The sequence below is a fragment of the Narcine bancroftii genome, chromosome 5, assembly GCF_036971445.1.
Source record: "Narcine bancroftii isolate sNarBan1 chromosome 5, sNarBan1.hap1, whole genome shotgun sequence".
Classification (NCBI taxonomy): Eukaryota; Metazoa; Chordata; class Chondrichthyes; order Torpediniformes; family Narcinidae; genus Narcine; species Narcine bancroftii.
The window spans coordinates 37,273,964-37,299,987 of NC_091473.1; the positions used below are offsets into that span (position 1 = coordinate 37,273,964).

The following is a 26,024-nucleotide window of genomic DNA, read 5'->3' on the forward strand; positions in this document are numbered from 1 at the left end:
TGCAAGCAACAGGTCACTTTTTTTGGGGGGTAATAATTAAACATTTCCTGCTTGAAAAACCTTCCATTTTTTTCCCTTGTTGTTTAACTGCTGATGTTACTGGGCTACTTCAAGCAATTTCTCAGTTATCTGGAAAATCTGGTTAACCAAAATGCATCCGGTCCCAAGCATTTCAGATAACTGGAAACATGCTGTAAATGAAAAAAAATGACTAGATGAAGCAGAAGTATCATGCACATTTAATGGAAACCATGGCAGAAAGGGTGATAGAGGCAAACTGTGGTCATACTTCGTCAACTACTTGTGAGGACTTGCAAATCCAAATATTGTTCACATTATTAAGTAAGTAGTTATGAAGGCCATGATCACACTCAAATTTTTATGACTCCAGTTATTTTAGACAGCAGGGGGAGCTTTGAAATAACAACCAGGTTGCAGAGCTGAATATATTTTGATCAGGTGATTCATATTTTGGTGGAGGGCTAGTCAGTTCATCAACAGTGGCATGCCCATTGCTTTGAAAGCCCTTGCAGAAAAAAAAATACTCAGTTACCTAAATGGGAAGAGTTTCTAAGCCATGAATTAAAGACTTTTTGTAATAATGTTCAAATGTCCTTGTAAATATGTTGAAATTCAACTGGAAGCCACTATAAAGTCTTCCTTTACAAAAATTTATTTTTCAAACATTCGGTGTTCTGAATGAAATCAGGACTATACTGTGTGATGAAGACCCTTGAAAAATAATGCCATTAGAAGTGGTCTGAACAGTGAAGGATCACCACAACCAAGTAAAAGATTGGTTATCAAGAGTAATAACAGAATCTTAAAGGGTCAGTTTGCACTATACTCCAAATTATGTGCTGTGCGTTGAAATTGCACTGCATGAAAATTTTTAAAGTGCGAGGCAGCTGGGATGCAGCTGTACTCACATTAAGGGGAGACCAGCTAGGGGAGAGCTGTGTTATGTCCTTCATTCAGAAGATTCCTCAGGGATCGCTACAAAAGACATCAGAGCAAAACCGTCATGGATGAGTGTGTAACATAGCTTGCTTTTGGCACCAGCACACTTCCCATCCACATTTTCAAATAAAGAAGCAGTTCCTAAATTCTGTAACTGTACAACAACATTACAGAAAATCTGCCCTCTTCATCACTTAATTGAATAAATCGAGTACTGTTCCCTGACTGAATCCAACTGCCACAAATGGTTCACAAAGTTAAATCTGTACACTTATTGTCTCTACCAGACTTTCACTGTATATGTGTCTATTTCCCATGTTTAAGGGAGAATACGAATGCAAAACTCCTCTTTATATGCAGTATTTGATTCATTTTCCCCAACTTCTTTGGTGTCATTTTTTATCACTCCGCAACAGTCCCTGTAGTTTAAAATAAAATGTAAAAATCTCATTCAATTTGAGTTTATTTTAGTAAGTTTAATGATTTATTAAAATAAATATCATATTTTACAAATGTTTGTGCTCTACTAACATAAATATCTCACTTTAAAGCCTTTCACAACCTTTCTGCTATTTGAAATGGCCCCTGGCTCACTGTCCCTGAAAATTAAGTCTCTGGGTATTTACCCTAATCCTTTTAGTGTCAGGGTCACTGGTCCTATTTGCTATTCTTGCCAGATTTTAAATCTCTCAACAGGCAGCCACTTACATTCATACAGCATCATATAAATATGCTTTCAGACTCATTGACTTGCTCTCCATCACTGCTATTTGTCTTCCATATGTTTGTTACTTCTGCTCTACCTGCAAGCTTTAAAATGGCTGTATAGATCAATGTGTTACTGACTACACTGGTTCATCAAATTGTAGATCTCTCTCCCATTCTGTTCAATTTTTTCCCCCTCTTCCAGCAAAATAGCAAATGAATCAATTACACGTTAGGCTAAATGAAATGTTCTCATGGTGTGTTTACATAGAGGAGGTTTGTTTTTGGAGACTTGGCAGCTCCATCTGTGACAGTCGGTCCCTTTCACACACAACAGGAGCACACTGCTTTGTGGATCAATCACTCAAAGCCACAGTATTGATGTTGTGTGCATCCTTTGGTAAGATCATGTTACTGTCTCAGGCAAGGATTGGGGGAGGGTGCAACTGGACTAGCCGGGGGAAAGGAAAAAGTGTACTACAACTTTATCTCCTTTGGAAAAGTAAAAGGAGGAAAACAGTAGTAAATTACAATTTCATTCAGAACATTTTTTTGAAGAGTTATAACTTGTTTCCAGAATGTGTGGATACATTTAAACACAAAAGTACACCATTTTGTAAATAAATTGGACTTGTAGCAGGGTCCAGAAACTTGACTATTGGAGGATGTGACTACCTTGGAGCGTGCAGCGTGAATAAAAGCTCTTATGACTGGAGGGAGAACAAATGCATTTATTAGCTTATAACTGAGGGTAGGGTTCAACGGTCATCTTCAGAAGGGTTCTGTTTAGGTGGGAAAACAGGGTTATATGTGGGCAGATGGGGGTGGAGCTGGGAGGCAGGGCTAGCCATCAGCACAACACACGACCAGTGAATCCCAGTTCACTGCATTCACCCTTTCCTGTAGAATTTAGGGTCTGTGAATGAAAGGCAGAAAACGTGGGTTCAGAAACAAGTGGTTAAAAAAAATAGTTACTTACAAGTTTAAGCGGTCTGGGGGTCTGGAGATCCTGGTGGAGCGCCTTAGCACTGGGGGGCCTTGGTCTCCTGGTCCCTTTGTGAGGGAGAAGAGGTGGGATGGGTCTCTGGCTCGATGATGAGGGGGGTGCACTTTCCTCCTGAACCAGATCCCCCAAGACCCTGACTGGGGTCAGTGAGAATGAGCTCCGTGGCTCGCAGGGCACCTGATGCACAAACCCTCTGTCCAGCAGGTGCCAGGTCCCTGATGGAGGTGGTGTCCTCCCTGCCATCCAGGTACTCCACATAGGCATACGTGAGATTGGCGTGGAGCAGTTTCACCCTTTCCACCAGGGGGTCGGTCTTGCTTCTCCTCACATGCTTCCTGAGATGGACTGAACCAAGAGTTGTAAGCCAGGTTGGGTGTATAGTTCCTGATGCCGACTTTCTTTTGAAATTAAATAGGAGCTCATGAGGAGTAGCGTTGGTCACGGTACATAGTAGTGACCGGATGGAATGGAGTGCCATAGGGAGGACTTCCTGTCTGTGTGAGTCTGTAAGGCCTTTTGACTTCAGGGCCAGTTAGACAGCCTTACAGAGCATAGTGTTCTCCTTTTCAACTTGCCCGTTCCCCCGGGGGGGTTATAGCTATTAGTTCTACTGGATGTGATACCCCTCAACCAGCAGGTACTGACACAGCTCATCACTCATAAAGGATGAGCCCTGGTCACTACGTATATAGCTGGGATACCTGAACAAAGTGAAAATGGAGTCTAGGGCCTTTATGACTGACAGAGTGGATGTGTTGGAATAGTGTTCGGGAAGTGGGAGAATTCATCAATGACAGAGAGGAAGGTGTTCCCGTTTGTGGAGGGGAGAGGTCCCTTAAAATCACCGCTGAACCATTTGAGGGCACTGGATGACTTGATCAGGTGCACCTTTGCGAGGCGATAGAAGTGTGGCTTCCACTCCACGCAGACCTGGTCATTTCCGTGATGTATTCCATGGAGTAGGGCAGATTGTGCGCCTTGACAAAATGAGCCATGCGGGTGACCCCTGGATGGCAGAGCTCATTATGCAGAGACCGCAGTTGCCCGGTGTGTGCAGAGGCACAGCTTCCTCTGGATAAGGCATCTGGAGGGTCATTAAGGTCTCCTGGCCGATAGGCAATGTCAGAATTGTAGGTGGAGAGCTCGATCCTCCACCTAGCAATCTTGTCATTCTTGATTTTGCCCCTCTTGACATTATTAAACATGAATGCAACCAAGCACTGGTCAGTGAGAAGCATAAATTTTCTACCAGCCATGTAGTGTTTCCAGTACCTCATGGCTTCTACAATGGCATGAGCCTAATTTTCCACAGATGAGCTCCAGAGCTTGTGGCTTTGTAATGTCCGAGGGGGGAAAAAATGCATCTGGCCTGCCCGCCTGGTTGAGGGTAGCGGACAGGGCAAAGTCCAAAGCATCGCTTTTCACTTTCTCATCCACAGCGTGCATGGCGGTTTTCATAATGTGGTTCCACAGATTATTAAAAGCCATTTGGGCTTCAGCCAAGAGGGTTAAATTAGTGGCTTTTAAGAGAGGGTGAACCTTCTCAGCATATTGAGGGATCTACTGGGTGTAATATGGAGAAAAACCCCAGGCATCTCCTCAAAGCCTTTGTGGTCCTGGAGATGGGGAGCTCTAACTTCCTATCGGGATCGGGGCCAATTATGCCATTCTCCACCACGTAGCCAAGGATAGCCAGATATTTAGTCCTGAACACACACTTGCCAGAGTTATAAGTGAGGTTCAGGGCCTTTGCCGCATGGTGAAAACTCTGGAGGTTGGTGTCATGGTCTTCCAAGGTGTGGCCACAGATGTTGACATTATTCGAGGTAGGGGAAGGTAGCCTTCAACCCATACCCATCCAGCATTCTGTCCATCTGCCTCTGGAAGATAGAAGCCCCATTAGTAATACTGAAAGAGACCCTTCAGAATTGATAGTCCACTGCTAACCTCAAATGCCATATATGATGGTTCTCGGAACAGATTGGCAGCTGGTGATTGGCAGCTTTCAGGTCAATGGTCGAATAGACCTGATACTGTGCAATATCATTCACCATGTCTGCAATTCGAGGGAGTGTGTACCAATTAATAGTTTGGCTACAGTCAATTCTAGCCTGGACTTGTTTTTCCCCTTTACCACTACCACTTGCTCTCTCCATGGACTGATGTTAGGTTCAATTATATCTTCATCCAGCAAACGATAAGTCTCCGACTTCATAAACTCTTGGTCTGCTGCACTGTACCTTCTGATCTTAGCAGCAATGGGCTTGCAGTCTGGGGACAGATTTGGGAAGAGAGGAGGGGGATCAATATTCCGTGTGGAGAGGCTGTACGTAGGTTCTGATTTTAGGGGCCCTCCATTCCGAACCGTTACAGAGGGGAAAGGACCAGAATACTCCAAGGTCATGCTTTTAAGGTGACACGGAGTCCAGACCCAACAACACCAGAGCACAAAGTTCAACAAGAAAATACAAGCAAAATTTACAGAATTCTCCCCCTTCAAATGACAGGTGTACTATCTTCTTCTTTCTTTGGCTTGGCTTCGCGGACGAAGATTTATGGAGGGGGTAAAAAAGTCCACGTCAGCTGCAGGCTCGTTTGTGGCTGACCAGTCCGATGCGGGACAGGCAGACACGATTGCAGCGGTTGCAAGGGAAAATTGGTTGGTTGGGGTTGGGTGTTGGGTTTTTCCTCCTTTGCCTTTTGTCAGTGAGGTGGGCTCTGCGGTCTTCTTCAAAGGAGGCTGCTGCCCGCCAAACTGAAGGTTAGACGGCGGCGGCCCCGATACGGGCAGGAGCAAGGGGGAGACGGCGGCCCCGGCCTCGGTCGAGTGTGACAGGTGTACTATACAATGTTGTTGAATACGCATAGAATGCGAATGAGGCATGAGATATATGCGGTAATTAGAAGGATGCATCTTCATATTGTATTTTTTATCAGTCTGTTAAGCTTTCAGAAGAGACTGTGTCAATTAGGCGCCGAGTTTGAATTCTGGTTGCGGCAAGATGGCCACCGAGCCTTTTCATTCTGTTTCCTCACTGCCACCTTCCATTGGCGTGTAGTGCAACAAATGGGATTGAGTGAATTCAGGGGGACAGCTTGGGGCTGGAATCAGATCTGGGAACGGTGCAGGCTATGGACTTCCCCAGGCTTCCCCTCACGCGGCAAACCTTCACCCAATGTCCTTTCTTGCCACAGCTGGAACACACTGAGTCTTTAGCTGGGAAACGAGATTGAGGATGCTGGTTCTTGCCTCAGAAAAAGCACTCCCTGGCATGGGAAGTGGCAGCTGTTAGGGGAGGGGTAGTGGGAGCAGCCGATCCTTGTAAGGGGTCACCGCGATGGGCAAACTCGCTGGCTTCGAGGCCATTGTTCTCGAGCTTGGCTTCCAAGCGATTTTGGCCAGTTCAACATGGCTAGCAAGGTCCTTTTCTGACTTGAGCAGTCGCTGCCTCATGTGCCTCGAGTGGACCCCGTGACTAGAGGGTCCCAGATCTGTTCTTCCTCACGAACGCAGCCCATAACTGTTTCGTACCCACACTTCTTGGCAAGCATTCACAGATCCAGCAGGTAGTCATCGATGGTCTCTCCTGGCCACTGGCAATGTAGAGCGAGTCGGTGCCTCACTAGGACCTCATATTGCGACTTCAGGTACCATGCCTTCAATGCCTGGATGGCCATGTCATATGTAGTGCAGTCCCTAATGAGTGCATACACTTTCGTTCCTACCCTAGAAACAAGTGCGGACCTCCTGAGTTCATTGGTGTGGAAGATGTCTCTGGTCGCGTTCAGGTAGGCCTGGAAGCAGTTTAGCCTGTATGTGAACTCCTTAGCCACGTCAGGGGATAGAGGGTCTATCAGTGGCATACCTGGCTTGAGCAGTGCTTCCATCATTGGGGAATAAGCTAATAAAATTGTAGCTTGAATGAAAGCTCTTGTGACTGGAGGGAGAGCAAATGCTTTTATTAGCTTATAACTGAGGGCAGGGTTCAACAGTAGTCTTCAGGAGGGTTCTGGGTTTGAGTGAGAAACCAGGGTTATATATGGACAGATAGGGGCGGAACCAACCATCAGCACAACACTCGACCAGTGAAACCCAGTTCACTCCAGAGCGTACTCAGCCTTTCAATAAAATGATGACTGCTCAGCCTCGAGAACATCAATTATTCAACCTCCATAGGTCTCTGAGTTAGAGAATTCCAAAGATTCATTCCCTTCAGAGAAGGTGTTATATACTGAGGAAACCTGGGACTATTTTATGCTAGACCATGAACACTAACACTGCAAGAGCCACATCACAACTTGAGAGTGGTGCATGCTTGGTGAGACACATTGTATCAATATGCGACCCAGTAGCTGAATGTGAGTAAAGAAATGTGCTGTTAAACTTACAAGCCTTTCTAGTGTTTATTAAGACCTCCGATGGTACAACCTGGACACAACATATTGGCAGCGGTGGGATCGATTGAAACCCACACCATATATTTTTAAAAATTGAAATAAACACAGAGAGAAGGAAACAAAGAAAGAGCACCATTATCTGATCACCAGTGCTGGAGAAGAAAATGGCCACCGCAGCAGCAGCGTTACACCCAGTAATGGATGGGGAAGTCAACGACATCATAGAGGCTTTCAAAAAGTTAAAGCAGAGGTGCAACCTGGCATTCAAAAATTTCCTCAAGGGAGCTACATCCTTCTTTGGATGGGGGAGCGAGGACTAGACCTGTTTAATCGCTGGGAGCTGGCTGAAGAAGAAGAAAATAACCCAGAAAGGATATTTGAAAAGTTTTCCTCTCATCTAAAACCGCAATCCAATCAGAATAAAGTGATACGAGTTCCAGGGATTAAAACAAGAGCCTGACGAGTCAGTAGATAATTTCCTCATAGGGCTAAAGAATATTGCTGTGAAATGCAATTTCAAAGAAATCGAGGAGAGAATAGTCGACCAACTAATCTGGGGAAGGGCTCATCCTGAAGTGCAGAAAGTTCTCATAGGAAATGATAGCTTGAAACTAGCAGATGCGGTAGACACAGCTAGGGCTTTCGAGGCCACTAGGAGGCAACTGCAATCCCTCTCTGTGCAGGCCAACATGCAGCACAGACATAGAAGGGTTGATGCCATAAAGTGCACACAGAGAAAGCCGCTGACATCTGAGAACTGTAAGAAGTGAGGCAGACAACAGCCCTCCGATAACTGCAAGAAATGCCCCGCATATGGTTCGAAGTGCAGGACCTGTGGGAAAGATTTGTAGATCTGACACGAAAAGAGAGAGAAACAAGAATATGTCGAGGGACACAACAGCACCGACTCCGACACACTGACACTCGACATCGAAAAAATGCATTTGAATTGCACACTACAATCCAAGAGAAAAGAAAGATCAAAAACAAACCAGCAATCTTCAACATGAAAATAAAGTTGGATACTAGACCACAAAGCTGAAAACATAGTGAACGGGTTGATGTACTCGAGACTGAGCAGTCATCATTTTATTGAAAGGCTGAGTACGCTCTGGAGTGAACTGGGATTCACTGGTCGAGTGTTGTGCTGATGGTTGGCTCCGCCCCTATCTGCCCATATATAACCCTGGTTTCTCGCTCAAACCCAGAACCCTCCTGAAGACTACTGTTCCCTGAAAACATAGTGAACGGGTACCCGGAGGAGGGCACGCTAGAAGCTGTAAATGTCACACTCGCAGCCTACGATGGCCCCGTGATTAAACAACTAGGAAAAGTCCAAATAAAAGGCAAGCATTAAGGAAAGAGCATAACATACACATTCTTCATGGTTGATGCCGACGGACCAGCAATCCTAGGCCTGAATAGTTGTCAGGAATTGCAGCTAATCTCTGTAACCAATGAGGTCAGGAAGAAGAAAATGTCCAAGAGGATCAACAAGTCCCTGGCAAAACTTCTGAATGGAAGAAAGTACAAGACAACCAAGAGGAAATAAAAAGAAAGTTAACTAACATACAAGAGGAAAGTCATCAACATTACAACAAGCATTACCAGAACTCTTCACGGGGCAGCATGAGCATGTTCAAGAACCAGCAATAAAAACTTGGTCCCCAGCAAGCATTGTTAGAAAAGCTGAGATGCCAAGGTCCTACATCATTGAGACAGAATCTGGCAGGCAACTGAGATGAAACAGGACCCAGATTTGCCCAGCACCAACTTATCAGAAGCATCACCAGTTTCTGTAATGCCAACAATTTGTGAAGGAACACGAGGCAAAACCCCAACTAACAACCGCGCAACAACTGCACAGCAAACAGCAGGAGAACCTCAGAACCAAACAGTTGCAACAAGGTCTATGAGGTGGAGAAGCAACATCCTACCACCAGTACGATTCCGCCGAAAATAATATAGAAATGCAAATTTGTAAATAGAATAGTTAATTCTTAATTACAATTTCAGATAAAGAAGCAATAACGTATTATTTTTAAGAGATTTTAAATTCCTTCTTAAGAGAGATTTTATATACTGAGGAGACCTGGGAATACTTTATGCTAGAGCATGAACACTAACACTATAAGAGCCACATCTTGAGAGTGATGCATGAGTGGTGAGACACATTGTATCAACACGTGACCGAGTTGGTGAATGCGAGTAAAAAAATGTGCTGTTAAACTTGCAAGCCTTTCTAGTGTTTGTTAAGACCTCCGATGGTATAACCCGGACACAACAGGAGTTCTTCATCCCAGTCTTAAAGGAATATTTTTGATTCTGACAATGTGTCTCTTTTTGCAGGCAAGGAAGAATTACCACTTATTGATAGTACAAACAAAACTGTACACAGTGTAAACATGTAAACAAATAAGGAATTATAAACAGATAAGAAATGTAAACAAGCTGATTGTGCAATACAGAGAATTTAAAAAAATAAAATGCAGAAGTAAGATTTCTTAAATAAGTCCCTGATTGAGATTATTGTTCAGGAGTTTGAGGGTGGAGGGCTAGCAACTGTGGCAGAAACTGGTGGTACGAGTCTTGTGGCACCTACACCTCTTTCCTGATGGCAGTAGCAAGAACAGAGCATGTGGTAGGTAATGTGGATTCTTGAAGATTGCTGCTGCTCTCCGACAGCAATGATCCCTGTAGATGTTCTTGATAGTGGAAGCGTTTTTACCTGTGATGTCCACTACCTTTTGCAAAGCTTTATGCTCAGGGGTATTGGTGTTCCCATACTAGACTGGGATGCAACTGGTCAGCACACTTTCCACCACACCTCTGTAGAAATTTGCAAGGGTTTCTGGCATCATACCTAACCTCCACAAACTCTTGAATTAGAGGCGCTGACCTGCTTTCTTCTCAATGCCATTAGTGTGTTGGGTCTAGGAAAGATCCTCCAAAATGGATACTCCCAAAAACTTAAATTTGCTCACCCTCTCCACCTCTGATTTCCCCAATTATCACTGGATTGAATACCTCTGGCTTTCCCTACCTGAAGACAACAACCAGCTCTTTAATATTGGTGAGATTGGTGCCCCATTCAACCAAGTTTTCAATTTCCTTCCTTTTTTGCTGACTCATTCCATTCCTTTATACAACCCACTACCATGGTTTCGTCGGAAAATTTGTAGATGGTGTTAATGTTGCACTGAGCCACACAGTCATAGGTGTAAAATGAGTGGAGCAGGGGGCTAAGAACACACCCCTGTGGTGCTCCTGTACTGATGGAAATTGTGGAGGAGAAGTTCTTACAAATCTTCACTGATTATGATCTGGAGGTGATGAAATCCAGGATCCATTTACAGTGGGGTGTTGAATCCCTGATATTGGAGTTTGTAGATCCGTTTTGAGGGGATGATGGCATTAAATGTCGAATTATATTCAATAAAGAGCATCCTGATGAATGCCTCTTTACTCTCCAGGTGTTCCAGGGCTTTGTTTAGAGCCAGTGAGATGGGATCGCTATGGAACTGTTGCTACGATAGGCAAACTGGAACATATCTATACTCAATTAAGGGCTGATATTGCTTCAACACTAAATATGCTGATATGCTTTCAAAACACTTCATCACTATTAATGTAAGTGCTACTGGTCAATGGTTGTTAAGGCAGGTTACTACGCTCTTCTTGGGCACTGGTATGCTTGATGCCTGCTTGAAACAGATGGGTACCATGCCCTGCTGGAGTGAGATGTTGAAGATATCTGAATACATTGTGTGTTGGTCAGCACAGATTTTAAATTCTCAGCCAGGTACTCCATCCAGACCAGATGCTTTCCCTGGATTCACTCTCCTGAAGGCAGCATGCACGTTATCCTCAGATCCTGACAGGATGGATCATCAGAGAACATGGGGTTTAAAGGGGTGGTTCTTTGCTGTTACTGTGGTCAAATCGGGCATAGAAGGTATTAAGTTCCTCTGGGAGTGAAGCTTTGTCGTCTGCTATTGCACCAGATTTGGTTTTGTAGCTGGTCCTGCCACATTGTTTCTATTTTCATTCAGAATCTCCACTTTGCCCGGGAGATAGCTTCTATATTGATCTGGATCGCTGGACTTGAATGCAGTTTACATTGTTCATCCAGGGCTTCTGGTTGGGGATATTTTGGACAGATATCCTCTGATATCTGAGATTGACAACTCTATCTATGACTCTCCTAACCTTGTGTACAATTTATAAATTCCATTGATCTTAAGGATCCGCTAGTGAACCTTCTCTGGATTGTCTCCAGTGCAAGTATATCCTCTTTAAATGAAGATTACAGAAAAATGTTAAGAAGAAAATATGAAAGGCAAATACAGACAATGGAATTAAATTCTCTGGAATCAATAAAAAAACAATAATAGACACTTTTTTTTAAATGAGGTCTTGATAGCAGTTAGGCCATTTATAGATAGATGAAAAATACCACAGTTAGTGAGAAAATTAAAGGTGAGTATTCATTTGCTCAGTATTTACCAGGGGTTTTGTGCAGATGTTCATGACATTGGATAATGAGATGATAAATGAGAAAAGTGCAGTTATAATTAATGAAGAAAATATATTACAAAAGCTAATCAAACATAGAGAATAAAACCTCTTGTTCAGGTGGATTGTATCTGTGCATTGTACATGGATCTAAAGAAAAGACAGTGAGGGACTGTTGAACATTTTCAATAATTCATTTCAAAAGGATGTAATGCCAGAGGACTAACAGATCACTAACTTCATTCAGTAAAACTCTAATTATTGATTGTCTTGGCACCTTGTTCACTCGGTGCTGATTCCCACCCTCCCTTTGATATTTGGGCCCAGGTTTCTAAGCTACCTTTCATTTACTGGGGCCCATTTTCCACACTCCATTGCATTCACCAGCTATCCTGCTTCCATGCTTATGTTCCACTCACCAGGGCTCACAGGTTCCTGAGCTCCCTTTTACTCATTGGAGCTCCAGTTCCTGTTTTCTCTTTGATACACCAGGACCTCAGTTCCAAATTCCCACGTTCCTTTTAAACAGATATTGTTCCTAATCTCCCTTGAAAATTTCCAGGCCTCTGTTTTCCCTTGCCCCTTTTGTTTCTTGGAAGATTCATTGGAAAATATATTTTACTACAGTGTAAAAGAAGTGAAATACAAGTCTTTGGGTAATGTAACATCTAATAGTTTAGAAAATCTAGATTTTAGTCCTACATGTGTTGGATTAAGAATTTTACTGTATCTCGCTTTAAGAATCCGATAGAGCATGTCCATTAAATAACAGGCCAATTAGTTTAACATCAATTCAGGAAAAATAACAGTCCTTACTGAAAAAGAGATCCAAAGAACTTCTAGTGACAAATAATTCAAAGATGAATAGTGGGCATGAATTTCAAAAAGAAATTCTGCTGGACCAACATTGAGTTTTTGAGGAGAACAGACAATGATTTTGCAGTAGATGCAATTAATCTGCATTTTCAAATGACTTTCAAAAAGGTGTCCTACAGCAGATTGAGTAATTAGATTACAGAATGAGCATTTAGGTGACAGATAGTTGAATGGAATGAATGGGAAGGTGGTAGACATGATGTTTCACAAAGAGCCTCACATCTTGGATCCACTGTTTACAATTTAGACTCTGAAATCAAAAGCATAACTTCTAAATTTATGAATAATGTGAAATTGAGGTGGGTTAGTCAATATTGAGAGGGATTTCAATGAATTATTGAGAGGATACTAAAAACATGTAGACATGCAAATAATTGGAAAAAGAAGTCCAATATGGATAAATATGGGCTCGCACATTTTAGTAGGAAGAGGCCAGGGATCAATCATAGTGTGGAAAGGGTTGATGGGATAAAGGAAGAATTATAGAAATTTGTATCACAGATTTGTGCCACAGGATGGCATGGTTAGTTTAGTGCTAGAAGGATAGATTGAAAAAGTATGATCTTATGTTAAATCTGCATCAAACCTTGATTTTAAAAAAACACTTTAAAAATACTGCATACATTTTTGGTCACTATATTATTGTACAAGAATGATGCAAGAAATTTAGGATATACGTAGCAAGACTTGGTGAATACTCAATCTCCTTTCTCCTGAAAAAAGTAAATTTAAAATAGTAAAAGGGTTTGAAAGAGTGTAAGCTGAGAGAATATGTCCTTTTATGTGCAAGACCGCAGAGCTCACCTCACTGACAAAAGACAAAGGAGGAAAAACCCAACACCCAACCCACCAATTTTCCCTTGCAACCTCTGCAACCGTGCCTGCCTGTCCCGCATCGGACTTGTCAGTCACCAACGAGCCTGCAGCAGACGTGGACATACCCCTCCATAAATCTTCGTCCGCGAAGCCAAGCCAAAGAAGAAAGAAAGAAGAAGAAGAAGAAGAAGAAGAAGACATAGTCAGAGGCTATTGCTTATAACTGTTATGGTCACCAGCAGTTCCAAGATTCAGAAAGAGTAGTGAGAATGTGGATTATATGGTCACCCCATCCCAGTAGCATAGGGGATGGTTAAGGTGAAGTATAAACGGGGAGACTAGACAAACATTTGTGGAAAAAATGTTAACACTAGTAGATGTAGTTGCAGAACATCAGGAAGAAACTCGAGTGGAGCATAACAGTGGTGTGGACTTTGGGTCAATTCGCATCTCTTTGCACATTATATTCCCCATGCATTCTGTTGAAGAAAACAAACTCAGATTGAGTAAAGCCTATTCAAAGGTGCTATGCCAAGTTCCTGTAATTTCAGTTATCTATATCCTGAAACCAGTCTGGCCACCTGGCTATGCCATTTTATGTGGTAGTGAATCTCAACATGAGGTTGATGAATAGCAGCTTGACTTTCTATTGTAAAATTTGCAGCATTGTGGTTTCAGCAATAGTTATGGCATCTTCAGAACCTGTCTGCTATACCCATTTTCTTTCTGGCACTTTGTGCTTGCAGTATTGGAAGCCTGTGCCAGTTCTCTGAAGATGATAATTGGAGAGTGCTATTTCCTTGCTTGAAATTTATGTTTGAAGGGCTCTGCATCCTTGTACTCAACCTGCTGTTTCCCTTCAACCACTCCATGCGATTCTCTTTTTGCACCATTAGCTGTTCACACCTTCACTATGGCTTTTTGCTATCGCTGTGGTTAACGAGGCGGTTAGTGCAATGCTGCTACAGTGCCAGCAATTGGATTGGGATTAGGGTATGAATCCTGTGCTGTCTGTAAGGAGTTTGTGTGTTCTCCCTGTGTCTGCATGGGTTTCCTCTGGGGACTCCATCGTTCAAAATGTACTGAGGGTGTAGGTTAATTGGGTGCAATTGGGTGGCCAAAATGGCCTGTTACTGTAAATTTATAAATTCACCATTTAAATAAAAATCTGCTCTTCTATTTTTCCTAGCAAAGTGGATGACCTCGCACTTACTAACGTTGTACTCCATCTGCCAGACCTTTGCCCACTCACCTATCTATATCCTTCTGAGTCCCTGTATAAATTTATAAAATTTATTTTCCTACTATTCTTTGCTGGTCACATCTGCTGTTTTATTATTTCTTGTTCTTCAGCCAAGCCCTTTGTTTACTTTTCTTCCCATATATTTGTACATTTTTCCCATCATTATTTTCTGCTGCCGCCTTTATGCTTCGAGATTCTGATCATTTGTTAAATCTCCTATGGATCTGAAGTCATGTCATTGGAGTTATTTTAATTTCTTTGATTTATATTTTGAATATCTGCTTGTGATGTTTGAAGTCTGAAACAAATTTTTGCATTTCTATTCTCACTCCTTTGTTTATTTCTGCCCTTAGTAGAAAAATCAAAGGAAAATGTAAAATGCTGTTATCTGGCCTTATTTGCACTCATTTGTCAAAAGTATCACCTTTTACTGCTGTGACTGAACATAAGAACATAGGAAACAGGAGCAGGAGTCAGCCATCCGGCTTGTCAAGCCTGCTCCAGGATCCAATAAGATCCTGGCTGATCTGATCATTGACTCAACTCCACCTACCTGCCTTTTCCCCATTTCCCTTAATTCCTTTTTTATGTAAAAGTCTATCTAACTGAACTTTAAATATGTTTAATGAAGTAGCCTCAACCCCTTCCCTGGGCAGAGAATTCCACAGATTCATGACTCTCTGGGGAAAAACAGTTTTTCCTCATCTCTGTCTTAAATCCACTCCCCTGAATCTTGAGGCTGTTGTCCCCTAGTTCTGGTCTCACCTTCCAGTGAAAACAATTTTCCTGTCCCTATTTTATCTATCCCTTTCATAATTTTATATGTTCCTCTCATTCTTCTGAATTAGTCTCTGCTCATAGGTCAACCCCCTCATCTCCGGGATCAATCTGGTGAACCTCCTCTGGACTGCCTCCAAGGCCCAGTATATCCTTTCTTAAGTCAGGAGACCAGAACTGTACACCATTCTCCATATGCGGCCTCATCAGTACCTTGTAGAGTTGGAGCATGGCCTCCCTGCTCTTAAATTCAATTCCTTTACCAATGAAGGCCAACATTCCATTTGCTTTCTTAATAACCTGTTGTACCTGCAACCCAACTTTTTGTGATTCATACACAAGCACTCCCAACTCCTTCTGCATGACAGCATGCTGCAGTTTTGCACCATTTAAATAAAAATCTGCTCTTCTATTTTTCCTACCAAAATGGATGATCTCGCATTTACTAATGTTGTACTCCATCTGCCAGACCTTTGCCCACTCACCTATCTATATCCTTTTGAGTCCCTGTATTAATTTTGTCTCCTTGATCAGTGAAAATTGGAGATTGTTATGAAACTATTTGGAAATTAAGGTTCTTTTTCTAATCTGACAGACATACATTATCCTTCACATCTAATAAATTATCCCCTGGCACTTACAACAGGATCCCACTACCAATTACATCTTTCCCTTTCCTCCTGTCTCTGCCTTCCTTAGGGACTGCTCCCTCCGTGACTCTCCCATGTACGCATCCCTCACTATCAATTACCCCCAACACTGCCATCCCTTCCCCTGTGGCTGCAGGAGATGCCATATTTGTGCCCACACTTCCTCCCTCACCACCATTGGGGACCCAAAACAGACCTTTCAAGTGAAGCAGCACTTCACTTGTGCATCCACAGGACTGATTTACTGCATCAGGTGCCCCCTTTGTGGCCTTCTCTACGTCGGAGAGATTGGGCGCAGATTGGAAGATCTGAGAATTTTTGCTCCGTCTGCACCAGTGATAGAGACGTCCCAGTAGCCGACCATTTCATTTCTGCGTCCCACTCCCATACTCACATGTCTGTTCGTGGCCTCTTGTACTATCCCACCAAGACAACCTGAAGGTTGGAGGAACAGCTCCTGATTTTTCCATCTGGGCACTTTCCAGCCAGATGGCATTAACATCGACTTTTCCAGTTTCTGCTAACTTGCTCTCCTTTCCCTTCCCCCTGTCTTCTTTCCCTCAGCTCCCCACCCCATTCTCTCTCTATTCACCTCGCCAATACTCCTCCCCTGTTTGCTGCTGTGCTCTTCCTCCCTTTTCCACCTATTACCTCCTGCTTTTGGGATCATGCTCCTTCCCCACACTCCCCCCCCCCCCCCCCTTACATTTAGTTCAGATGGTTGACGACATTTTTCAATACTTGATGAAGGGATCAAGGCTGAAACATCAGTTTATGTATCTTTATCTTTGCTATATAAAGGACAGAGACCTACTGAGTTTCTCCAGCATTTTTTTTACTTTAACCATGACATCTACAGACTTTCATGTTTTACTTTTTTTTACAGACAACAATGACAAAATCATCTTCTAATATTCCATAAAATCAACAGTTTAGTGGTATGATGAAAATATTGAGATGAATTTTCTGAATGTAACATCAATTATATGCATTTTTTATATAATACAAGTTAATTTGAACTAAATTTAGTGTGTAATCTGATATCACATTTTCAGATTTCAGTGATGTAATTGTTTTTGCATGTGTTGGGGTTGATTTCCACTCCATTTTTCAATGACAAATCTTTGTTTCATTTATTTAGTGTGTAACGTGAGACCCGCCTGATCCAGTTTGAGAAAGAACTTCCACTGGTTCCCTCTGAATCAGGCTCTATCCGTATTTCATTCACGAAATTAGGGTCCATGAATTGTTTAGAATCCTGAAGCAAATTTATTTTCTAGCAGGGCAGGAGAAGGCCTCAGGGTGCAGAAGCATCATATGAGTCCTTGGATCTTCTGTCTCCCCGCCATCTGTGCCACAGTATTCTTACTGAATTGGTGTGGGATGGCAGGAGTGTGTGTATATCTATGTGTACAACATCTGGATGGGAGAGCCTGGGGTCCATATACCTTAAATATCCTTGCCAATGGACCAAAACATGGCTCAATCTTGAGTTGTAGCTCGTGTGCAGTGACCATCCAGCATTAAGACAATACGTGTACACACATCTTCCACTCTCCAGCACTGAAATGGATGAAAGTCATCCTCAAGGACCTCTTGGATCTTCAGGGTAATCACAAGATTGCCTAAAACCTCCACTCTGTCTCACCCTCAGCCATCACCCCAGTACACCAGGATGGCCAAACTCCCTGTATTTTCTTAGATATTACCAACACTGTTAAGATTGTGTTAGTGGACCCTTTTATGAAATCTCCCATTAATGACTTATTTGATGTCCTCCTGCAACAAAAATGGATTTTATGGTGTTCACTTAATCTTTCTGGAAATTTTTTTTAACCAAAATTCCATTCAGCTCTTGACAATGAATAGTTTGTAATTATGGTATGGGTTCTTAAACCATGTGCAAGCAAAACAGCTACTTTTCCCAAATTTTCTGTGATTATAGATGTTCTAATTGATGTTAATCAAGCATTGGTTGGTTGGATCATTATCACTTGTATCCACACACAATAGTCTGAAGCTAATGTTTGTCCATACCTTCTGACACACTTTGACCCTGGCAGTGGAACAAGTCAAAACAAGGGCAGAAAATTGTTTGTGAATCTCATACATTAATTTGCATGAATACTCAAAGGTAAATGGTCACATTTAGGACAACAATATTTTTATAAATGTTTGCGAACCCTACCAGTGCTGTCCACTTGCTGTTATTGAAAATAACCATTGAGAAATGAAATTTGACCATTTTTGGTGTTCTAAACCAACCATTCAACATTATTTTTTTGGCTATGGCCCCCTTAGGACTTTGCTCAGGGTTAAGTTAGTTGATTTATTCTGTACTTCTATCAAATACATAAAAAATATTTATGATTTCAGTTTGTGCCCCCTCCCTTAAATATGCTGTGGGCCGCCAGGGGGCCGTATGGCCCTTATTGAGAATGGCTGTTCTAAACAGAAGCAATGTGAGCAGTATGTCTCTAACACAAATCAAGGGAGAAGTCATTTAAGGAAATCAGTTGGATGGCTTTCATTCTGATTCATGTGCTAAAACCTTACTGTTATGATTCCTGTCAGCAACTGACCACTGATGTTGCAGCTGCTGTGTTATCGTCCTGTTGCCTGCTGAGAAGTGATTTTCCAGGTCAGCCACAGTATGGGGTAGGTGGAGAGTGGGGACGCATCATTCTTCTGTGTGTCATCTTCCCTTTGTTCAGTAGTTTGGCCCAGTGGGCCCATGTCATGAGTAGCCCAGGGGCATTGCAAGTTACAAGGACCAATGATTCCAGTAAGGTTCAGTGAGGGGCATAATGTGGAGATGATGTTGCTGCAGCAATTGTTGTCAGTCATGCATCAGGACAAAATTGAAGAGTTGGAAATGTGTCTGTCTGATCTTATGGATACATTAATTCACCTCTTTGTAGCTTGCTGCTGGGTTTGCTGATTGTTTAGTTGTGAGCGGTAAGCAAAGTCCACAGCTACACCTTTACAACCTATTTCTCTTGGAAATCGTTGCATCACATCAGACGATATCACTTGCTACCAGCTAATTTTTTTCTTTTTTAAATTCAGTCACACGAGTCTGTGCTGCCCAAGAATCCCAATTAACCTACAGCCCCCATAAGTTTTGTAGGGTGGGAGGAAACTGGAGGAAACCCACAGAGGCCATGGAGAGAATGTACAAACTCCTCAAAGACGTCACCAGATTTGAAACCTGGTCGCTGGCGCTGTAATAGCATTGCACTAACCACTAAGCTAACCATGTTGCCAATAAATTCCAGGGTTTGTCCAGGCCAATTGCTCGAAAAGATTGCTACATTGATCTAGCTAGCAAAAATCATCTTTTATTTGTAAAACAGAGCTATTTCTAAGAAAAAATGTAATCATTTTCAATATTAATATCTGATTTATGATCCTCTACAGCAGAAACTATGGCACAACTTTATCAGCAAAACTGTTGATATTAATACATTAGAATCTTTCCAGAGTTAGCACATTTCAAGTTGGAGTTTATCCTTTATTTTCGACAACAAAATGGCAACATTTTGCCAAAATGGCAAAATGAGATTCCCCACAGAAGTAGCACTTCGCTGGTTGAACCCTTGGATTGTGTGCTGAAATTGTCCCTGGTCTATTTCAGCTGGGGCCTACATTTCCTTCAGTGAAACATTTGTAACCTGTATAGACAATGTTTCTGTGGTGGCAGGACTTCAGGCACTCGTGCAATCGCTGCCATTAGGGACAGAAAGAGGCTACCGAGAGAGCTCCATATTTTACTCAACCTGATGCAGAGTTACTGAGGCCAAGGCCAGGAGGGATATCCTGCGTTCTAGTTGAGTCAGGGCCAACATCAGACAAGCCAAAAAGGAAGCAGCCAGGAATGCTATGGAACTATCTCAGGGAAAAAATTCATAACCTCTCCAGATATGTAAATGCTGCTTTTTTTCTATTTTTGTGTACCAGCCTACTCACACATTGAAACACTGGCTGACTCTCACACAAATTGTTGCCCCATCAAACTCCCTGACAAAATCCATTCTCTTTTACACCACATTAATTAACCTGCAAATATGAAAAGAGGGATCACCAAGCCCCAATCCACTGCAATCTTAACAATCTTCCAGGTATGCCCAATAAAAAATATTTCATTGTGATTACTCCTTTGCTTTTGATTTGACCAACAGTAGATGCCCTTATTAGCAGCACATATGCTTACAAAAAACAGTAATCTTTTGTAGGGTGTGCTACCAATCAATCACATTAGACAAGGATCTGTGATTAATAGGCTTTAATCACCTTTAGATGTCAGCACATCTTGCACTTTGCTGCTTCGATTCCAAGGCAGGTACTGAGGGAGGGGTTTGGGCATAACAGCCATTATGGGGATATGCAGGAGGGAAGGTTCAGGGGCAGGCATAAGCACATACATACAATATATGTAGTGGTAGCACACTGTGGTAGCCTCATGCAGGGATTTGGGAAAGGCTACACATGGGCAGTACAACAGTACAGCTGTTAGGAATGCTGCCTCACAGTTTCAGTGACCCTGGTTCAATCCTGGGTTCAAGCACTGTCTATGTGCTGTTTGTAGGTTCTCCTTGTGACCACATGAGCTTTTTTCAATAGCAGGTTAATTAGTCACTGTCGATTGCCACTAGTGTATAGGTGAGTGGTAGAATCTAGGAAGAAGTTCATGGCAAGCTGGGTGAACAATACAGAATTACTGTAAAAGCATAGTCAAGCAAATTTGGTCAGCCAAAGGGGCTGTTTCTGTGCTGAATTATAAGGTTTCCCCTCCCTAGAAAGAAGAGCACTGAATAGGACATGCAGGGGGATATGGAATACTGGAATCAGAGGAGAAAGATAATCACAAGGAAGAGTATAACTCAGGGGTGGCCAAACATTTTTGGTTATGGGCCACGTACAGAAAAATATAAGGAGTCACGGGCTAAACAATATTAAGCCTGGGAGTTTTCAACCTCCATCAGCTCCTTTAATAGGCAGTTTAAAGCCTGTACAGAGCCGACTGGTCAGTCTGGATGGTTGGACCCTGTGGGGGAGCACAGAGACTTTACTCCTTGCTCTCCTCAGGCCTAACCCATAGCAGCACTGCAGTTGCAGTGGTTGAAACTCTATATCGATTTTAATTTTCCTATGTTTTGAAATGTGATTATTCCTATAGCAATGGTTATGCTATACCAATGTAGCATAACATTCCTGCTCCAGTACTCAATGGCCTGATTGACGAAGGCTCGAGTGCCAAATGCATTCTTTGCTCTGTCTACCTACCTGGATTTCCATTTTCAGAAAACAATGTGCCTCTAGTCCATGTCACTTTGTTCCACAACTGTTCCCAGTGCCTACCTTTCACAGTACGGTGCAAGTCTGCTCTAGTTTAACCACTGAAGTGCAACATCTAGTTCTTGTCCAAGTTAATCATAAAGCATGGGTTGGACTCACTATGCTAAGTTATCTTGAAAGTACACAAATGATGATGTCTTTGGTATGCATCTGATTCCAGAAAAATATCAGGTGTATTGAGATAAATTGATCATAGATCTAAATTTGTTTAACTCCACCCAGGAATAATTACCAGGGCAATCTAACTCTAGTAAAATTGGTTTAATGTATGCTATGTGCTCTAAGAAAGGGCACTACAGAATCCAGTTTCTGAGCAGTCATGTGGTGTACATTTTAAAAAAACAGGCTATACCTGAAATGTTTAATGGACAATTTTTATTTTCATCTAGGTTTAACATGCCTCATGATGACAGTAATAAGTGCAAAGAGGATGGTGGGAAAAATCAGCAACATGTAATGGCGCCTACACTGAACTATTATACCAATCCCTGGATGTGGTCAAAATGTAGCAGAAGATACGTTACTAATTTTTTAGAGTATGTTGGAATTTTATTATGTCCTAATTTTATCATTTGTTAAGTTGGACAGTGCATGGTTTTTGTTTAGGTTTTCAGCCCAAGTAGTGTTGTAAATTTCAATATATTTCATGTTGTTAAATATGATAGCAAGTATTCTGAAATTTGATTTGATTTGCAAAAATTATATTTCTATTTAATTTCAGTTTGTTTATCAAGATTTTTAGTAGTGGGAAATTTGAATGCTCAGATATTTTTGTTACCTCATTTTTTTCCTTTTAGCACAGGATATGGTGAATGCTTACTTGATGAACCTGTGACAAGAACATATACACTCCCACATCAGCTCCCTGGTCAAATTTATAATGTTGACAAACAATGTGAATTGATATTTGGATCTGGCTCTCAGGTGTGCCCCTATATGGTAAGTGCAGTAAGATTTTCTGACAGTTGAACTACATCTTGTTGGCAGGCAATAACGTTAATTTTCCAGAACAAAAGACAAGCTGTTGTTGGAAGAACTCAGTGGGATAGGCAGTATCCATGATGGAAATGGATAGTCGACACTTCAGGTTGAAACCCTATATCAGGAGGTGTCAACTTGAATTTTCTTATATTTTGAAATGTAATTATTCCTATCATTTTGTGGATTTTATGAAAAATAGACAGGATATGTCACATTTATCTAAATGGGTAAATTCAAAATATATTTTCACATTGAACTAAATGTTCTATTTAATTGGATTTCTTCAATTTGTTTCACTCACTCAAATTTTAATAACGTTAGCTGGATTCTTAATTTATTGTCTCAATGTAAAACTGCCTGGGCGAATTTAAAATTAAGATGCCACTCCACCTATTAAGTTTACACTTGGACAAGAGGCTCAATGGCTTGCCCAGTAAAATTTTCACTGATGAAATGCTGTTTAGCAAATCATGACATTGGAAAAAATGTTCAACTCTATTGCTGAAGAGAAATCTATTGACCTCTTTTGAACAGTGAAGTGGTCTAGTCATTATGAATAGATGTTTTTTTTTGTAACCCTGTGAGCTTGTTTTAGTGCTACAAAAATAAAAGCTGACCATAGGAGATTTCAGATTTTTTTTTGCTTTGTAGACTCAGTGCCGACGTCTTTGGTGCACAAGTACTGAAGGAGTTCAAAGAGGCTGTAGAACTCAGCATATGCCATGGGCAGATGGAACAGAATGTGAACCTGGAAAGGTAAGAGCACCTTTCTTTTAACTTATCTAAGGTTTTTCAAAAAATTGAACGTGGTTTAATAGAAGTTATCTTTAAAGTACAATTGTTTTACAAGTGTCGTGTGCAACGAGATTACTGTTTTTAAAGCTGTTCTTCATTTATTGGGAATTAAGCTAACAAGAAGAATCAGAAAGCACATTTCAAATGAAAGATTTGACAGTGATTAGCTTCTCTCTGCCTTTGGTATATCTTACAAGATTTGGATTGGTTATCATCTTTCAAATGCATGTACAGTACACCCTGCAACAGCTAATAGAATTATAAAGGAGAAACAGACTTAAAGCAATTCTAATGACATGTTTGTGATGCACTTTCCCATTCATTATCTTGGTTAGTATATAATTAGTACCTTCCTAGCTTAAACTTCCTGTTTAACTTCATTTTAGTCTTGCTTTGTGCAAAGTTCTATAGAAGCTTTTGGAGCAAAGCTTTTTTAAAAATAGAAATAAAAAGTGTTTTGCTTTGCATAATTTATTTTTTTTAGAAATTTGTTTTGATTTCAATTCTTAGTTTATTACCTTCACAAAATTGTAGGTCACCTTATTGAATTACTATAACGTTTTACACTTTCAAGATTTTCAGCTATTTCAAGTCACTGCCCATGTCCTGCAGTCTACATATGGTGTTCTCATTTGACCATGTTCATTTCCTTTCCCTCTATTGTTAACATTAATTATGTTTTCTTACTGCCATAAGAGAGAGAAAACCCTGGGGAGAAGAGGGAGAATGGAAATGTCACGAGCTGCCAAATAAAAAGGATCCTAAGAAAGATTGTCAAAAACTTCAAATTAACATTATTTTTTTTTGGCTGGAATGCTTTCAATGAGAACAGCTCAGAGACTTGGGGTTCTAAGTAACAAAGAACTGTTAGAGAACTGATTGTATATTCATGAAGGACTGAGTAAAATAATTATCCAGCAGTTAGAAAATATTAAAAATGGGAAATAAGGATTAAAGCAGAATATTTAACACTGAAGTGAAAAGCACATCATAAATAAACCTGAGGCAAGACTAAAACTTAATGGATTCTTAACATCTGCCCTATCCTGGAGGAATAAATTTATTCAATCCATTGATTAATGCTGAATGAGAATAAATGAGGAAACATCTGGTTGCAATGGATTGAATGTACATAGATGATAAAAAATTATTGTTAACTTTAGGAATGGATTGATGTACAGAGATGATAAAAAGATAATTGAAATTATTATAAACTTTAGGAACAAAAGAGGAAGATAAGTATCTATTCTGATATTTCAACTGCATAGCTTTGTGATCAAGTAGAGATTTTGTAGCTCGCCCCTAAAGACACTAGATAGACCTGTCATGTTCTGTGAATGGCCAGTTCTTTGTAGTCAATGGAAGGAGAACAATATAAGTGGCAACTCTTTTTTTCTTGTTCCATGTATGGTTTTAGTGATGAATATTCACTTAGAAATTAATGGCTCAAGTTCAAGTTTTTTTTTCATCATCTATTTATGCACAACCCAACAAAACAGTGTTTCTCCAGACCACACACTACGTAATAATCATATTTACACATTAAGAAATATATATATTTTTTTTAATATATAAGTATTTTGGGATGATTTCTTCAGTTTGAGGATACTGTTTATCAGTTTCACAGCCTCTGGGAGATGTCATTTCACAGCTTGGCAGTTCTGATTAGGATGGTTCTGTACCTCGTCCTTGATGGTAGTGAATCAAAGATTACATATGATGAATGTAAAGTCCCTTCTACAATCCTTTGAGCCCTATTTAAGCAGATATCCTTGTAAATATCATCATTCGAGGAAAGAGAGACCCAGTGATCTTCTCAATTGTTTTGGTGATGCTCTGTATTGACATCCGTTTTGATGCTTTGCAGTTACCATTCCACATATTGATGCAGCCAGACAGGAAACTCATTTATGCCTCCTGTAAAACATTGTAAAGTTGGGGGCTGGTAGCCTTGCCCTCCTCAACCTCCTGAGGAAGTGAAGGTGGTGCTGCTCTTTCCTCACTCATGTACTAATGAGGTGTTGTGGGCCCAGAAAGTGAAGTGTTGTCTGGAGCATCTCTACAGTATATGTAAACACTGGAGAGTTACTGCAACATCAGGCTCCTGCACTGGACTTCATGAAGGCTTCAATCACGAAGAGAAGGTGGAGAAAGAGTGGCCAACCATTGACAGCAGCTTTTTAACTTCCACTATTTTTGATTGCAAGCATTTCAATAATACTCATAGATCGCAAGAAAAATGACACCAGTTGTGAAAAGAAATGCCAAAATTTCCTTGCAACATCCATCTCACTATATTCATCCTCATGCAACAAGTGAAAAGTACTATTTTTCATACCGGTGTAAACTCGTTGATACAACACGTGTATGTAGAATTTGAATCCTGTGTACATACTTTGTTCCCATACAGTGGGTGGTGGGTGTACACTGGGACATCACTCACAATGTCACATTTGACTGACAACAGTCACGATTTTCTGTCATGATTATACAGTTTGCAGGCAGTTTTAACCCTGACTGCAGGAGTTAATTTTAGCTCAAAGGGGAAGATCTGGTACTGTATTTATGAAGAATCTGTTTGTACCTTGGCTCTTGTCAGGGAAGTTCATAAAGAAGTTGCTCCTTCATGCCTCCTTGATGATCCCAATGATGCTTTCTGGAAGGCAAGTTCTTATTTTCTGTGAGGCAGGATGTGGCCTAACAGCACCATCCCTCCAGCCCTGCCCCCATCATGATGCTGTATGTGATGTGAAGGGTCTCTTCATATATTCTTCAAATGTTCTGAGTGGTTCAAGTAACTGTAACAGTAAGTTGTATTTCTCACACAGCTTTGACCTTCTGTGCTTTTTATGCCTATACCAGACCTAAAATAAGCAATTCTGAGGCACATGAAGTATTTCATGAGAACATTGAATTCCTGTAAGCTCAATCAAAGCATGTATGT

General features: G+C 41.3%; 1 protein-coding gene across 5 annotated transcripts in view; it reads left to right on the top strand.

The window, feature by feature from the left end:
* Positions 1-26,024, top strand: part of adamts9 (ADAM metallopeptidase with thrombospondin type 1 motif, 9) — a 290,215-nt gene that overhangs the window by 45,777 nt on the left and 218,414 nt on the right. For all 5 annotated transcript variants that reach the window (XM_069937131.1, XM_069937130.1, XM_069937132.1 and 2 more), the window contains exons 9-11: positions 21,694-21,840; positions 22,102-22,243; positions 22,937-23,041. In XM_069937131.1, coding sequence (XP_069793232.1) covers positions 21,694-21,840; positions 22,102-22,243; positions 22,937-23,041 — 394 coding nt within the window. The remainder of the gene's footprint in view (positions 1-21,693; positions 21,841-22,101; positions 22,244-22,936; positions 23,042-26,024) is intronic.